General features: G+C 40.3%; 1 protein-coding gene across 10 annotated transcripts in view; it reads right to left on the minus strand.

Moving 5' to 3' along the window:
- The window catches only part of NBEA (neurobeachin), an 862,398-nt gene that overhangs the window by 110,305 nt on the left and 733,868 nt on the right, over positions 1-18,225 (minus strand). For all 10 annotated transcript variants that reach the window (XM_075061639.1, XM_075061640.1, XM_075061634.1 and 7 more), the window contains one exon: positions 9,912-10,052. In XM_075061639.1, the coding sequence (XP_074917740.1) occupies positions 9,912-10,052 (141 nt within the window). The remainder of the gene's footprint in view (positions 1-9,911; positions 10,053-18,225) is intronic.

Consider the following 18,225-nt stretch of genomic DNA (forward strand, 5'->3'; position numbering starts at 1 on the left):
AGGTTAACCATAGGAATCTCCTGTACGCTGTTGTATCAAGATATGGAAGTAAACATCTTGTAGGTCGAGGGCTGGAAATCACTCTCCTTGCTCTAGAGCTGGAATAATGGCTGCTAGCATGACCCTCTTGAACTTCTGCGCCTATATGTATTTGTTTAATGTCCTTAGATCTAGAATGGGCCTCCAATCTCCCTTTGCCTCGGGGATCAGGAAATAATGGGAGTAAAACCCCTTGCTCCTGAGTTTCACCAGGTTCTACGGCCCATAGGCATAACAAATGATCTATTTCCTGATGAAGTAAGTTATCATGAGAATGGTCACTGAAGAGGGACGGGGAAGGAGAATTGGGATGGGGGAGGGATGTGAATTGAATGCCATAATCCTTCAAAATAATCTCTAGGACTCATCTGTCAGAGGTCATATTCTCCCAACTGCTGTGAAAGAGGGCCAGGCTAAAGAGGCATGACAGTTGTGTAGATGGCAGCTGTGTTGCAAAGTATAATTGTTCAGGCCCTCAACCAACCCATCAAAAGAGCTTAGAAGAGGTGGTATGATAGGTTGCAGATTGGGGTGCTGACTGCTTCTGCTTTTGAGCCCTGATCCTCTTATGCTGCAGCTCGTAACAGCACTGAGATGGTGGGTATTGAGGAGGTTGTGACCTGTGCTGTGGTTGAGAGGTATATTTACTCTTCTATCCCACAGTGTAGATTCCCAGGGAGTATAATGTGGTCCATGAATCCTTCAGAATGTGGACAGAAGAATCTGTCTTCTCGGAGAAGAGCTTGGGCCCTTCAAACTGGAGATCTTCTGCAGCTTTTTGGGCAACCCAGAAATGTATAGCCAAGAAGCCTGCCTCATTACTACTGCCATGGAGACTGGGCAGGCCACTGTATCAACTATGTCCATTGCTGTCTCTAGCACCAGCCTGGCTATTAACTGACCCTCAGTGAAAATGGCCTGAAACTACTCCTTTTGTGTCTCCAGCAAATGTTCCAGAAACACACACAGTTTCCCATAATTAATAAACTCATATTTGGCCATGACAGCTTAATTTGCAACTCTAAATTGTAATGTCACAGACAACTATCCTTTCCTCCCAAGCCTGATCACATGGGGTCAACTTGGCACGATGCTGCTTGCCTCATGCATTAACCACTATGATGGAGTTGCATTGCAGATGTTGAAACAGGAAGTCTGCTTTTTTGGGAGGGATGTAGCATTGTTTTTTCATCTCTCTTGCTCATAGATTCATAGGCTTTAAGGTCAGAAGGGACCATTATGATTTTCTATTCTGACTTCCTGCACAACACAGGCCACAGAATTTCACTCACCCACTCCTGTAACAAACCCCTGACCTATGAGCTACCGAAGTCCTCAACTTGTGGTTTAAATACTTCAAGGTTCAGAGAATCCTCCAGCAAGTGGCCCGTGCCCTATGCTGTAGAGGAAGGCAAAACCCCCCCAAGAGCCTCTGACAATCTGCCCTGGAGAAAAATTCCTTCTCGACCCCAAATATAGCAATCAGTTAAACCCTGAGCATGTGAGCAAGACTCACCAGCCAGACAGCCAGGAAAGAAGGTTGCTGGTTGATGTGATGGAGGCTGCCATATGACTCCGGCAGGATCTAGAAATGCCTTATTAATTGGGAAGGAAATTCTGGATGAGAAGGAGGTGTGCAAAATATCCACCAACTTGTGATGTGTATTTGCCACTTCTTGTAAGGGAACCAGTAGCTCACCTGTCACCCTCTTAGTAAGATCCAGAAAGTTCTTAAAATCACCACTTAGTGATGGCAGCAAGGCATTACAGCTTCATCTGGGGGAGATGAGAAGAAGTTTGCTGGAGGGGTAACTTTGAGCCCTTCATCTTGTTCTGAAAAGCTTCCTCCTCCCTGAGCTCTGGACAGCTAGGCTGTATGATACCATCTGGTGGATTCTTTCGGAAAGCCACTGAACATCTGTGACGTGTGGGATGTGTATGTTGCCCAAGGATCGCAATATGGCCATTGGGTGGGGAAGGAGAGAGCAAGAGCAGTGGAGTTACCCCAGAGGGCCTGTATCATAATCATGGGTTGGCTCAGTGGAATTGAGGAGGACCCTTGTATTGTGATGGTGGGCCAAGAAAAGGACCTCCTCCTCCTCCTGGCCGCTATCAGACAGTGCACCTGGCCGCTATCAGACAGTGCACAGGCAGCGCTGACTTGAGTATTGGTGGTACATGGCCTGGTACGGAGAGTGATTCCGGTGCCAGGATGTTCTCAGTACCAAGGCCCCCGTACTGAGTAATGGGGATTGAGATTCTTCCCCAACCATCAGGTCTCCAGGATACTGGAGCTCATGTGGTACTGTGGCTAACTTTGCACTGCAGAGGAGTTTCTGAGGTATGCTGTCAGTACCAATGGTTGAGAAGGTGTAGAGTACTCCCTAGACACGAGTTTTGTCACAGCTGGTACCAAAAGTTCTCTCTGTGCCACTCATTTAAAGATGGCATGGTAATTGTCTTTGTCCTTGGGGGATGGTATAGCTGCCTGAGAGCCTGAGCCCCTGGCTTCTCCAGGTGGTGCAGCAGAGCTCATAATGGAGGCCCCCTTCTGGGTTCCATGCTTCAGAGCTGCCGGTGTTGTCGGCACCAAGGTGGCAGCACTGAGGAACCACCTCTGGCTGGCCAATGACTCAGAGTCTTTTTCCCTAAACTTTACAGGGGGAGACTGTTTGTTTTTTTTCTACAACTCTACCCCCTTTGAAGTTAAAGGCTCTGGGAATGATCCGGGGTCAGCACCGGAGTCCCCTGGAGACTGAAGTGTCTTCTCCATAAGAAGGAGTTTTAACTCTAGCTCTCAGTTCCTGCAAGACTGCAGCTTTAGCTGGTGGCAGGGGAAGCATTTCTGAGGGATATGGGAGTCTCCCAGACACCAGTCACAGTGAGAGTGCCTAGCTGTTGCAGGAATTGACTCCATGCAGGAGACTTCCATGATGTCAAGTATTAGAGGGGTAGCAGTGTTAGTCTGGATTTGTAAAAAGCAACAAAGAGTCCTGTGGCACCTTGTAGACTAATAGATGTATTGGAGCATAAGCTTTCACGGATGAATACTCACGTCTGATGAAGTGGGTATTCACCCATGGAAGCTTATGCTCCAATACATCTATTAGTCTATAAGGTGCCACAGGACTCTTTGTTGCTTCTTGCAGGAGAGACATCTCTTGGAACCTGGAGAGCTGGGCATGCCCCTGGGTTTGGGGCTATCACCCTCTAACAATGCGGAATGCAAAAGAAAGGTCTTCCTTCCTACTCTTCTTCTTTTTCTCTCTTTTTGTTAACTGAAAAAACTTAAGAGTCTTCTAAATGCCCTCTCCCACCTTGGGGAGGGGAGAATCCCCCCAGACAGGGCAGGAAATTTAAACAAAAGTTCTTTTTTCCCCCTTTAATCACAACGGAATAAAAAGGAAATACTAACTTTTAAGGAGAACAAAAGAAACAAAAACAAATACTACTTATGCTAATGATGCAGATAAGGAAGGGACAACTGCTTGCTCTGTTTGAGGCCAAAGGTGGTTGAGAAGGAACTGAGCGGGGGTTCGCCTGGGCAGTGCTAAATAGCTTGTAGGCAGACCATGAGGGTGGGAGAATGCATGTGCAGGCTTAAGGGACACTGCTACCAAAAAATCTCTGATTAGAGGCACAGATACATCTACACAGAGCACCCATAGGAACACTACTTGAAGAAGAAGCAGAGTCTTCAGATTAAGAACTTTCGAACAAACAAAAGGAGCTCTTTTCTTGAATACAGGCCAAAATTAGTAGGCAAACATGCAAATGAAATCGCTGTTTTTAAAACACTGGAGGAAGATAGTGTACAGGAACCATATGTGAATCACACAGTGTATTCACAGTACTTGGATACTTTATAGCAACATTTAAGAAGAATTTAGTGATCATCAAATATAACAGTTTAATAGCCAACAAGTTCTTTCCCTAGGGTTTGGGAGAACTATACCCTGAATTTGTAGTGAGATGAACTCTTTGATCTAATATATATTAGGATTTTAATTTAAGATATATTAAAGAAGTTGTTTGTAAAATAACACTCTAGACTGGCCTCAGGTAAATTGCTTTACCCTAAGCAAAGATAGATTTTGGTATCTTCCCTACTAATTGCTCCATCTTCCTTTTCCCATCAGCTCACTCAGAAACCTACAAGGTCCTCTGTCTTCATTTCCTTCTCAGAACAATATCTCAGCTTCTGATCAGTCACGTGTAAGAAGTACTCTTAAAGTTCTTGAACACACTCCAGAATGCTAAAGATTCTTGAGCATATGGGCATGGCTACACTTACATTTTTGCAGCGCTGGTAGTTACAGCTGTGGTCATACAGCTGTGTAGGGCCAGCACTGCAGTGTGGCCACACTGACAGCGACCAGCGCTGCAGTGTGGCCACATTTGCAGCATTTGCAGCGCTGTTGGGAGTGGTCCATTGTGGGCAGCACTATACCCGTGTTCAAGCGGCTGACAACGTGCTTTTCAAAGAGGGGGGTGGAGGTGGAGTATGACAGGGAGCGTGGGGGAGATAGGTGAGTGAATTTTTGGAGCAGACACTGTGACAGCTCCCTGCCTTGCAAGTTCAAAAGAGGGGGGTGGGGTGGAGTATGACAGGGAGCGTCGGGGAGACAGAGGAGTGGATTTTTGGAGCAGACCTGTGTGACAGCTCCCTGCCTTGCAAATTCTGGCCATTTCCCACCCCTCTCTCAATCACTCTTAATGTAAAAGGCTTCAGACCAGAGAAGCAGCTTCTCGCTCCCTCCCCCCGCCCCCCGCCGTGCTGTTTGTCTCCTCAAGCAAACAGCTGTGAACATTCCAAAGCCTTCAGCTCGCCGCTTCCTCAGCCAAGAGCAGCTGTGCTTGTTTTTTAGATGAGTAGCTCCCGGGAGTACCTTCCGGTTTGTTGTATACAGGAATTCTGGGATACCTCCTAATATCCTGGAGGCCAATAACAGCGCTGGTGAGTGTCCACACCTGATGAGCAGCACTGCATCAGCAGCGCTGGATTCGCTACACCCCCGTAGCGGACCAGGTGTACAGCCAACGCTGCAGCCAGGGAGTTGCAGCGCTGGCTGAGCTCTGTAAGTGTGGACACCGAGTAAGTTGCAGTGCTGTAACCCCCTCACCAGCGCTGCAACTTGCAAGTGTAGCCAAGGCCTGAGAGAGGTGGACACTCATTGCTCAGGACTAAGCAGAAACCAGGACACCACCTTTTAGAAGGGAGTTGGTGGAGCAGACCACCACCAGAAAAAAGTATGTTGGAGCTGGCCAACTGCAATGGCCAGTGCAGCCTGAGCACTATTCTAGTGTTTCTTCCCCAGATATATTGCCTTACGTACCTGACTACTTAGTCTATGCCTAAGGCTACTCTTGATTATAATGATAAATGAAGCATGAAAAAAGTCAGGAAACCCTGTCGTCACATGCAAATGAAAAAAATATAAAATAAAAATTATTTTCTGATCACGACATATAACGTATTAGTTACTCCCATCTTAACTCCCTCCAGCACAAAAATGATAACGTTTAGAAAAAGTAGAAATACAAGGAGAAAGACTAATATTTCAGTGATTGTATATTTTTTAAAAGTATAATAGTGGTCATCTTGAAAAAAGTATAGCTTTTAGGTGTTTTCCTCTGTGGACTGAGATTGCATGACAAGAGTGTATATTAAAAGTTCTACAATCAATTAATAACTTACTGCTAAAATGGCACAAGGAAGTGAGTGAGTGTTTTTAAATAGAACAGTATGTGTGCATTGTTGTTTATGATTGAGTGTGGGTAACTGCATTGATTAAAACAGTACATAGAGTAGACAGGCCAGTGCAAGTTTCTCAGGCAGCTCTGCCAATGCATCTCAGCCTCAACATGCAACAATCCACTGTTCTCTTCCTCATTCTCATTTGAACAGAGGTTACCAAACAGGCAAAGTCTTGTGACAGTTTGGAGATCATATAAAATTGACTACACAGCTTATGAACATTGGTTGATCACATCCGATGTCCTGATTATGACAGAGGTCAGTGCAGCATCCAAAGTTTCAGAAGAAGGTGTAACTTCCCCAGATTGCATCAAGTCAACTGTGCTGTACTGTATACAGGGTGAAGGCAGGGAGGGGATATATTTCCTGACCCCTTCAGAAAATTATCTCAAATCACAGAATTTTATTAGGTTTCAGAGTAGCAGCCGTGTAAGTCTGTATCCTCAAAAAGAACAAGAATACTTGTGGTACCTTAGAGACTAACAATGCTGAAATAAATTTGTTAGTCTCTAAGGTGCCACAAGTACTCTTGTTCTTTTTGAGAATTTTATTACTTTAGTTTACACAACTACACATTATATTCATAAAATTATCCAGCCCTTTAAAAAAATCCAGTTAAAATTTCTCTCAATTAGAAGGGCATTTAATCTCACAGGCTAATTATGTGCTATGTCAAATAGCATTTATTTGTTCTACATTCACCAGCTATTAATTTCATTGAGTAACTCCTTGCTGGTAATATCATTAGCCAGGGAAAAATAAAGACCAGTAGTTTTTTTTCTATTGCCTTTGTAATTTGGAACACAATTCTTCTCCCTTTTAAACTAGAAAATCCCAGTTTTGAAGCTACCATATTTTAATCTTGCCATATCTCTATTTCTGCTGCCCTTCAACATTTTACTTACTGTAGAGTTTTCTTAGGGCCAGAGGACCAAAATTAGACCAGGACTCCTGAAAGTAGCATACCATTATCCAATGGAATTTTGCTGTTCCCTTTTCTATCCACTGAGCATTGTATTTGCTTTATTAACTGCTAATGAACATTGGTTACAGAGCTTCATTAAGTGATCCCCAATGATATCTAAATCTTTTTCCTTAGGGGATCTAGCAAGTTCATGGTCCATAAGTATGTATAATAGAAAGCTTAGAGAATTTTTGCCAAAGTGCATTTCATTGCATTTATCCAATCTGAACTTCATTTGCTGTTGTGCTGCCCAATCGCCCACAGCATTTATGCCTATCTGGAATTTTGCACACTCCTTCACATTTTTCATTAATCAAAACACTTTAGTGTCATCTGCAAATTTCAGCAAACTTTTATCCAATTCTCCAGTCAAATCATTGACACTACTTCCAAACCTGAACCTTGGAGAAACAGGCATTAGAGGAAAGATAACAAATATTTTCACTTGTAATCTAAGCAGGGATGAGTCCTATAACCACAGATCTGAACACCTTATCATTGTCAATAGGGGAAGTGTACACCTTAGTCAGCGGGGTTGGATTTTGATGGTGACAGGAGCAATAAAGGCACCCCTTTGGCTTAGGGAGGTCTTTGGGTCAGGGAAGCATCCTCATCCTGTTCCCCTCCTCTCCCCACTCTGCTGCTTGGATTTGGGTGGTGCCTGGTATTTGTGTTGGGTGGCGAGGGTGCATATTGCAGTAGTGTCTGGGATAGGGCAAACTTTGGGCCATGGTCCCTGACTGATTTGTTCCCACCACCCCATTTGGGACCATTTAGGAGGCTTCCTGGATTTGAGCTGCCAGCTTCTGATGCCCTTAAGTTGCTCCACTCATTCCTTCCTGCAGATAGATTCACTGGATCTCCTGGGATGTCAAGGGCTCAAGCAATCACTTTTTTCAGGCCTTCAAGAGTTTTTCCCACAAGGCAGACTTGGCAAACTGTTTTGTGGGTGTTTTCAACTTCTTGACACAAAAGAGGCCTAGTTGGTTAAATTAGAGTATTGATTAATGCAAATTGTGGATAGTTTCTAGTGAAGATTACAGGGTAGCAAGGTCATTTTGGGGACCGTCCAATTGTGGAATAACCAGTCATTGTTCTGGGGCATTGGCATGGAATGGCGGATATGTGCAGTGTTCAATGGTTGTGCATCTTGAAGCTCCTCTCTACTCAAGTCTCCAATTTCCTTCAAGGAAAGAGGGGAGGAGTCAGGCTTTCCATGTCAGGTCCCATTGGCTGGCTGTGTGACGGGATGGCAGCATCTCATTTCTATGTTTTTTGCTGCTGGTCAAGTTGATTCGGCGGCGTTTTGCAAGTGATCTGCCGGTCCTGTGCCTTCGGCGTACCCTCTGCCAAATTGCCACCAAAGCCATGGGACCAGCGGACCTCCCGCAGAAACGCCGCCGAAGGCTGCCTAACTGCTGCCATCACAGTGACTGCCAAGCTTACCGCCCCAGGCATGCGCTTCGTGCGCTGGTGTCTGGAGCCACCCCTGCATCCTATATAATTTGTTTTTGTTGGGGTGGAGTGCTGTTTTAACTCAAGTTCAATAATTCTATAACAAGGATCGTCATCCTTTGGCATGCGGCTCGCAGGTTCGGCCCATCGCAGCTCCCACTGGCCGCAATTCGCTGCTCCAGGCCAAAGAAGGCTACAGGAAGGGCGCCCAGCACATCCCTTGGCCCGCGTCACTTCCTGCCACCGCCATTGGCCTGGAACAGCGAGCCTCAGCCAGTGGAAGCCACGATCGGCCAAACCTGCGGATGCGGCAGATAAACAAACCAGCCCGGCCCACCAGGGTGCTTACCCTGGTGAGCCATGTGCCAAAGGTTGCTGATCCTTGTTCTATAATAATTTAATTTTATAGTAATGCAATGAAGTTGAAGCCTTTAATCCATATTTCTATGTTTATGCCTCATTGCTCTGGTGTTCAGGCTGGATCCAAATTTTGCAGGTTGGGCCCATTGCTTGATCCATTTACAAAGATTTATTTAATTTATTTAATGCCAAGTTTCCAGAAATGAAAGAACATTTCAGTACTCTAATGTGCTGTGCACATTTCAAAATATCCAAAAATACACACTTGTTTTTGATTCATTTGGAAACATACATTTTATTTTTCTGTCAATGGGAATAAACCTTCAATTTCAGTGGCCCATAATTTTATGTCTGTTTTAATATACAACTTGAATGCTATAATGACTGCACCACAATTAAGTTGGGGCAGAGTTTGTCTGGGGCTTACCCAGGAAGGACAGCTCTGCTTTATCGGGGCCTTGCGGGGGAAGGAAGGAAGGTCAGAAACTGCTGTAAAAAATGTGCTTCGTAGTCAGCTTTGCAGCAATGACTCCCCTCTTCCCCCGAGGGTGGTGGATGGCAAGTTCCAAGCCATGGATCGGCTGGGGGACCTGGACGGAAACAAAGGGGGGCTGGTGGAAGCCCTGGAGAATTGATTTGAATAAGCATGGATTTGTCTGCACTGTACACTTTATCTGCAGGGTAGTCCCAGACATCTATATAATAAAGTTGTGGCCCGATTAAAATCCATAACAAGTTTCTCCTGTCCTTCTTGCGGTGTACCCGGACAATTCCCCCACTGGTCTGATAAAGCCTAAGGTGTTTGTTGTTGTTGGGTATTTTTTGTTTACTTTATTTTTTAAATTTCACGACACGTTGCAAAGCCCACCAGTACCTAAGTTATTAAACTGAGAGGGTAGCTTGAGTGGGTTGAACGCCTTTTACTATTACATGCATCTGACGAAGCGGGTACTCACCCACGAAAGCTCATGTTCGAATACGTCTGTTAGTCTATAAGGTGCCACAGGACTCTTTTACTGTTTAGGAACTTTTCTTTGAGTTGACTTTTCTTTGTTAAGTTAGTTATTTTTCCTAGTTCCCGCCACACTTCAAGTTCTAAGCATGCCTCTGATTCTTAGGGCAGGAGGACCCTACCCCCACCCTAGTGGCTAGGGATTAGTAGACAGAGTGCAGATGGAAAATTTGTGAGGCTTTTACATGATTCGACATTCATCAGGAGGATCTGACTGGAATGTATTTATATAACTTGAAATATAGGTACTGGTACATATATACTAGAGAAAGAAACACAAGTAAACATATTAAATGAAAAGCAGGATCCAAAAGACTACTTACAATACGAACAAGCCAGGCCAGCGTAGAAGTAGATGTTGAATAATGGGTGTTGTAGTGATAAGGTGGAGTCTGATCATCTTCCCAAGTCTCGTAGCGCTCAGCATAGAACACTGCTCTCTTTGGGTTCAAAGCACCAATGGGCTACAAAGAGATGAAAAGATGAATAATTTTAACAGATGAAGGGTAGTATGCTTTGGATCCGGTTGTCACTTTTATTCTGCATACATTAGCTAAGATTCACTATATATGAAATTCAGCAGCCAAGTGTAGATAACTTATTCCACATTGTGCTAATCCATTTAGATTACTGAGATGGATTTGGTATTTTATTTCAAAGGCTAGATCTACTAAAACGCTCATAACTTTTCTTTTCTTTTCCTTTTTTTAATTGACAAATATATGTGATCCACATCTGCAACATTTCAAAGACTTTCTTGAAGTCAGAGTTGTTTCCCAATTAATGCAGTAACATTATTCTGGAAATACACTTTTAAATGGCATTTAAAATGTATTAAGACCAAACTAATATTTCTGTTATTGTCATTCACCATAATGATACAGCTAATGAAAAGTGACTTTTGCTCACACGAGATACTTTGTAATGCACATTTCATGATGAAAAGATTTCACGCAGAACTGGTGGGTGGTGTTTGGTGATCCTAAGCAGAAATACTTGAAAACATTCATAGTCCTGCAAGATAGCAGCTACACTCTGAACAAAACCAGGTTTCACAGAGAGAGACCAACAATCTTCTTACTTAAAAGAAATATGAACACTTTGTGAGTTTTAATTTGTCATAATCCTTTGTAAAATACACTTGTTATGGCTGCCTGTCTATATTATGTGGCTATTGTGGGAAAATATAGAAAGGTACTGGGATAAAGAAAATACATTGGGAGGGAATATATATCAAACTGTGAGATAATACATGTAAAGTGATCTTATATATGTATTTCTCAGATAAGATGTTACTAAATTATTTATCTAGTACTAACTATAACAACAAAAGCAATAGTAATCTGTTAATACTAAAATTAATCCTTGACGGTTCTTAAAATTAATAAAATGTGGCTTCACGTTCAGAGGAACACACAGTACTACACACTGGGATGAATAGTTCAAAAACGTATGGACGTTTTTATTTATTAGAATCCCAAAAGACTACTTCATGTACATTACAATGATACAAATAATTAAGAGTTTGGGCGTTTTTATAATAAGCCCGTATTAATCAGGGATTTACAACTGGAACATAAGTATTTACTCATGGATTTTGTAATATTTTTCTCAAAATACTAGAAGTTGTTCAGCATTATTTTGAACTAAACAGCACATTTCAACATATACTCAATATCCAATATTTATATCAAAGCTATAACCTGAAACTTATTTTACTTTATTATTACACTTGTATCTTTTATAGAAAATTGGTCTGGCCATTGGAAAAATGAAAAATGTGTACTCCAAATTTCATTCTGGAGCATATTTTTCATGGTTAGTTTAAAGTCACCTTACATTTGGAAAGAGTAGACTATCAAACCAGTACGAATGCCATCATCATTATGTTATGTATATCACTAAAAGCTATTACTAGCAGAGTTTTAATTAAGTATTTACTGGTTCTGAATTTCCCTGTTTTTTTGAGATGTCTGCATGTTAATAAGACTGAAGTACAGCACATTTTTTTCACAATTTAAATAATGTAACTAACTTCAAAGATAATTAATATTGTTCAATTCTGCGAATAATTATACTTCGAGTCAATGCTGTACCAGCATTTTGGTTTACTCTAAACATTCTGAGTGCTTAATACTTTGCTGTGTCATGGGTATGCTAATGGCTTTCTCATATGTGTAAAATGTCTGAGTAATCCCTAAGGATCAGCCTTATCTGATACAGATTGCACTGCAAGGCCTCACATAACATTCTTTAAAGAGAAGCATGACCCATTCCCTAATCTCTTCCAGGAGTCTTCTCAACTACTGAAAAAAGAATAAAATAAATATTTACATTTTTATTTTACTCATGTGTCATCAGTTATTCAATCTCTTCAGTCTTTTACAATTTAGCTCGTGTCTAATGAAAATGCTCAGACATTGTTACAGTATATACTTTGCAAAAATCTTTGCTTAAACAATTAGTTTCTAGAAAGAGAAACTTACTAAATGACTATTTTCTTTTCCTATTGATTTGACATTCTATAAAATACACTTCCAGTCACCACAGAACTTTACTAATTCTCAGAAATGTCCGGGGTCACTTTGTGATTAACTGAATTCTGCAAAAGGGTGAATGAAATAAAAATGTACTGACTAGCAGCATTCTCACTGCTGCCAGTTAGGATTCACTTCCCAAATCCCTATGGCTATTTGAAAGTTTTAAAAGCTTTATTTTCAATTGCAAGGGTATAGTTGATGATGCTTGTTAACAATCAATGCTCATTTCTTCTCAGAAGCAAATACAGAATGAGTTAGTGTGACAGGATTTTGTATCTTCCACAATGTAAAAGCCAGTGAGAGTTCTTAGTCCACTATAACAGCACTGGCAAATAATGGGAGCTTCAAATGACAAAGATGTGACATCAAGGTTTTATTATAAATATGTGCAAGATGGTCTAGCTGGGAGTGAATGTGGTTAGAGTACGTTGGGAATCAAAGCTCGAGAGTTCTAATCCTATATTTTAAACTGATTTGCTGTTGTATAGCCTTCACCAAATGAATCACAACCTCTTTTGCCTCAATTTCTCCATCTGCAAAATGGGTATAAACATAAGGACTTTTGTGCAACGTCAATGATGCTTGAAAACTATTTTGAAATATTTTAATGGAAACAGTTCTACACTAGCAAGATGCTGTTATTCTCTTTAATGGAGATTTACACCTACATTTCAAAGATATATTTTTGAGGTGAGCTTCTATGTTTTTGTCACATTTAATGTAAAATGTACTGATGCTTCCGTTTCTCTCAAGCAGCTGACAATATGATTTCCAAGCATCATAGAAAACGTTGATTCAAACACCACTGTGCTTCTGTGGTCATTTACGCTGAAGAAGTGATATTTCAATTTAGCAGTCTCATATTAGCTATAAGGTTATACACTATTATTTTCATGTCAGAAAGAGACAAGCTACTGCTTCTAGAAGATACATATTCAATCTACTTCATTAAATTAAAAAGCTGTGTTCTGAAGACTACACTTATTCTCATCAATAATCTTTTCAGACTTAGAATTCAGTTTTCTTTCAATTACCTTAGGATTCATTGAATTGGGAGGATCTGAATCAAACATAATGTGTTTGCTGAATAAAATGGATAATTTAGGCAAAACCCAATTGTCACTTCCTGCATGAAAAACCATAGAAGAGATCTTCTTATGTAGAAATCTCCATGAGGAATCCCTTGTCCCAGAGAGGGGACAAATGATGGAGGGAGAGAGATGGGGTTTGCTTCCATGTGGAAGGTGTCAACCTGACTCTCACCCACTACCCTGTACAGGTCACAGACTGCATGGTTGATGGATGGGTCAGTTGGGGAACTAGCCTGGTACTCTGAAGACTCATATTCAATTTCCTACTGCATCACAGACTTCTTGTATGGCTATGGATGAGTCACTTGGTCTTTTTCTTTGCCTCAGTTCTCCATCTGTAAAATGGGGATAGTACTTCCCTATCTCAGTTGGTAGTGCAAAGATAAGTCCATAAATACTTGGGAAGTGTACAGATTTTGCAGTAATGGGGGTCATAAAAGAACCTTGATAGATGACTTTGTGCATTGACAATGCCTCCATGAGCTCTGGGGAATGTGGCCAAGCACCCCTATACCTTTTGAATGAGTGTAGCATAAGCTTCTCACTCTCGCTAGGCCATCTCTGCTGACCAGTGGAGAAAGCACAGCCTGGACATGGTCCTGACCATATCCCTCTCATTATTTCCTTCTTTGGGCATGCTAGCACTGCTGTGAAAACTAGCCGTGAGAAGTTCTAATGCTTGCTGAGTGTAAGAACGAGATCGTTACTAGTCTAGATGATGAGTGCAAAGGGTACAATTCAGAATCATCTTAGAATTTGCTCCAGGTTAGAAATCTGCCATTTATTTAAACAAATTTTCTCTTGAAGAAAGTCTCTTGATTTTGCTAACACAAACTAAAATTTTCAGATGAATCTGCAGAATACTTAACGAAACAACAAAAATATGATTTAACATCACTTTCATCCTTAGATCCCCTCCCCCAACATGTCTAATAGTCATGCTGAGAAAGATTACACTCCACAGTTGCATATGTGGAGAGGTCCTCCAGACATGGATATTCCCTTACTGCACAAGAGAGGAAGTGAATGGGATCAGTAACTTCCTAGGCATTGTCCCTACCTTAGATTTCACAGAGAGTACCTATACAGCCCACATTATCATGGCATCTGAGCAACTCGCAACATTTAATCAATTTATCAGTAATAGCATCCCAGTGAGTTAGGGAAGTATTATCTCCATTTCACATACAGGTCACTGAGGCACAAAGGGATTAAATGACTTTACCAATGTTCACACAGGAAGTGTAAGGTAAAGCTGGGAACCCAAATATCCTGAGTCCCAGCCTTAGATGCAAGTCTAGTCTAGCAGTCTAATTTACTCAAGGCTAATTCATTGTTCTGACACTTCATGTTAAAAAAATTATTATAGAAATTGTTACAAAATAGCCATTTCATCTAAATATATAGTTTCCTTTGTTTTATTAAAAAAAGCATCTTAATATATCTTTAACTTCCTATGTTTAAAAAACCTCTTCTGCATTGGGTCAGATCAAATAATATCTAATTATTCACTCTACATGATGTGTTTCTAAAATCTACCAACAAAGTAATCCACTATTTTACTCATAGACTCATAGACTCGTAGGTCGGAAGGGACCAATATGATCATCTAGTCTGACCTCCTGCACAAAGCAGGCCACAGAACCCTACCCATCCACTTTTATAACAACCCCTAACCCATGACTGAGTTATTGAAGTCCTCAAAATTGTGGTTTGAAGACCTCAAGCTGCAGAGAATCCACCAGCAAGTGACCCATGCCCCACGCTGCAGAGGAAGGCGAAAAACCTCCAGGGCCCCTGCCAATCCGCCCTGGAGGAAAATTCCTTCCCGACCCCAAATATGGCAATCATGTGGGCAAGACTCACCAGCCAGCAACCAGGAAAGAATTCTCTGCAGTAACTACAGCCAAAAGTTTATCTCTGAAAGTTTGTAAGATAAAAGATTCTATAGCCAACTAATGTCCAATCATTTTCCTTTTAATGTACATACTGCACAAAAAGCTGGTTGTTACAACCTATTTTAGTCAACACAATTTGTGTGAATTTTTTCCATTAAAAACAAAGTGAGTATTTGGTTTAACATCAGAAAATTTCTGCTATTTGCTCCATGGCATGTTACCTGGATAACTGACTAATCTCTTTTGGTTTCCAGACTTTCAACCAGTGTATTGCTGATAAATTTAATGCTTTTATCCATTGGACATGTTATGCTAACTCATGTGGTATTTGCCATTTTACTGGCTATATTTATAGAAGTACATTCCTCACTATAGTAGTGCCAAATTTATCTTCCTATTGGTTTGGTCACTAAAATATTGCTGTTATATGGTCTTGACCTACACAGTATCTATTTTATTTATTTATCTGCAGTCCTAATGCATGCAACAATGTGGTATTTGATTGCCAAGGAAATAATACCATGCGTAGATTTAATTTGGCTCGGTCTAAACAGTAAATTTTTTTAACTGATGTAAACAACACTTTAAGGTAGAAAATTTTAAAACTTAATTGAAGAACTTAAATGCTAAAAATTACTTTAAATTTATGCAAAAATATAAGCTGTTTTATGGCTAGTAAATTAATATAGACTTTTTTCTTTCAGCATAACAACAACTCATTCAGATTCTGAAGTATAGGAGTTTTGTTTAATACATTAATTTTTAAAGTAAAAAAGATAAATGCTTAATTTTATGGCTTATACAAGACTGAAATTTAACTCATTTCCATGTTGGTGGTATATTTACATGTGGTAAAGGGCAAAGATAAAAATAAAATGAAGACATTTGTGCAGCTTAGGTCTGGTTAGAAAGGTTTTTGCTAACCACATAAACTCCATTACATAGTATACAGACATTTGGCAGTATTCAGAGTGGTTTGCCTTGAAATACTCTCACTTGGGTGTGTTCATTTGCATTATTACATTTAGAAGCCTTGAGGCATTATCACTTCCTTTTCTTAAAGTGGCACAGTAATATGGGAAAGTGGTTATGCTTATCATCATCTGTCAGTCAAACACCTTCCGCATTAACAAAATATAATTTTTTCCACTCAATGAACGGGCGTGTGATGGCTCATACACATGTCAATATTAGTAGGACTTTGCCTTACGAAGAAATCATTTTATTTAACAGGATGCATGACTGGAGGTAAATGAGGAAAAATTCCCATTTACACTTTAATGAGCAGGGACAACGTAGCTTGTCAAACTCATGCACTCACTGTAATTTAGGAATAAACGTCAAATAATTTTACACAAACAAATCACATTAAATTCTAAGTGCTATCCTTAAAGAAATTCAGTATACAATATGACCTGAACACACATTTCTCATGTGAATACTCACGGCCACTGGTATTTTTGCATGGGAAATCTCAACAAATGAGAAAAGAAACAGATCACCTGATGGTTTGGTAGTGAAAAGATAATCTATGTATCTATGACAGCCTCTTTCATTAGCTTTTCGTCCTGTCAAACAATAAATATAACCTTTAACCTTGTGTATGTAATGAATAAAACTTGAGCTTACATTGTCTAATCAAATGAGGGGTCCAATATATCTTACAGCTACAGCACCTTGATTGCCCCATGCCCCTTTTTATAAATCTCCAATTAAGCATATAAGGGAAAAAAACCAAGGGATAGAAAATTTGACAGAATACTATGAACAAAGAGAATGTGCCTATTTTAAAACTAGTATTTAAATGTAATTGTTTGTGACTGGACAAGCAGTTCTTTAAATGTATGAAGATACTATAATGATAGATGCAATACAGCAACCTGAACAATACAGAATGAAAACACTGACGTATAACGTAAGCTCAAAATTATTTTGTGTTATGGAAATGTAAATTTACAACTATGGTACTAAATAAATGTAAAAATGAACATGACTTACTATAACACTATTTATACTTGTCACTTATATGGTGAGTAAATTATTAAATTAAAAATTATTTTCCATAAAATATAAAACATTAATATTATATAAAATACTTGACTCAAAGCAACAAAGATATGGAAATGTAAGGCAGCTGAATTTTTATTTCCTTGCCTTTGTGGGTTTGTGTCAGATATGTTAAGTGTGTAGGAACCGTAACTGCTTCTGGAAAAAAAATTTAGGGTATTAATTTCCTACACTTTTTTTTTTTTTTTTTTTTTTTTAAAAGGATGGGGACTTGGGCAATGGCTTTGAGGGTAGACCTGCGAGGAGGGAGAAGTGCAGCAGCTACCAAAGAAGATTTTATCCATCAGTGGCTATGCAGGAAGTCCTAATGTGCCAGCAGCAGTGCAGGAACACTACCTCGTTGTAGATTAAAATCTGACAGAAAGGGATAGCTCCTGATGGAGAAGATTTTACATGTGCCCAGTTCCCCATCAATCTGACCTGTGTGCATAGCACATAATCTTTCAACTGTAATGTGAATAATGACTAAAAATTAGCAACTCCACTAGACTTACTCAGGATCCACCTCTCTACCAAATTTTGTGGAGACAGACAATGAAAGTAGGATTGCCAAGAAAAAATTTCAGCCACAGTCCAATGACAAAGACTTCCTGTTGAAATGTTTGAAGAGTACCGAGACAAAAACTATACAAAATACTCAAAAGGCACAAAAACTAACCATGTGTGCAACAGCCAACTACCTTCACAGAAAAATAAAAATCTACGCTCCATTTGAAGACCATTTTGAAATGCAACCTATTTAGTTGCTATGAGGCGCCACCAGAATAACGTCTTAATGAAAGCTTATAATTCCGTTCCATTTATCCGTAAGAACCCCACGTGGTTTGCAGATTACATATAGGGATGGTTTTTCCGCCACTGAATACATCCCACATCTTGGTTGCAATGCAGCAGCTATTCTGCTTCAGCAACACTATATACAATGGATTTCAACAGAGGAACTGCTGAGCACTCTGAACTTTTCCAATTTGAACCATAGGGTAATTTTAGATTAACAGGATATAATTATCCAAATTGGGCAGTATAGGATTCTGAGGTAAA

The sequence above is a fragment of the Chelonoidis abingdonii genome, chromosome 1, assembly GCF_003597395.2.
Source record: "Chelonoidis abingdonii isolate Lonesome George chromosome 1, CheloAbing_2.0, whole genome shotgun sequence".
Lineage (NCBI taxonomy): Eukaryota > Metazoa > Chordata > Testudines > Testudinidae > Chelonoidis > Chelonoidis abingdonii.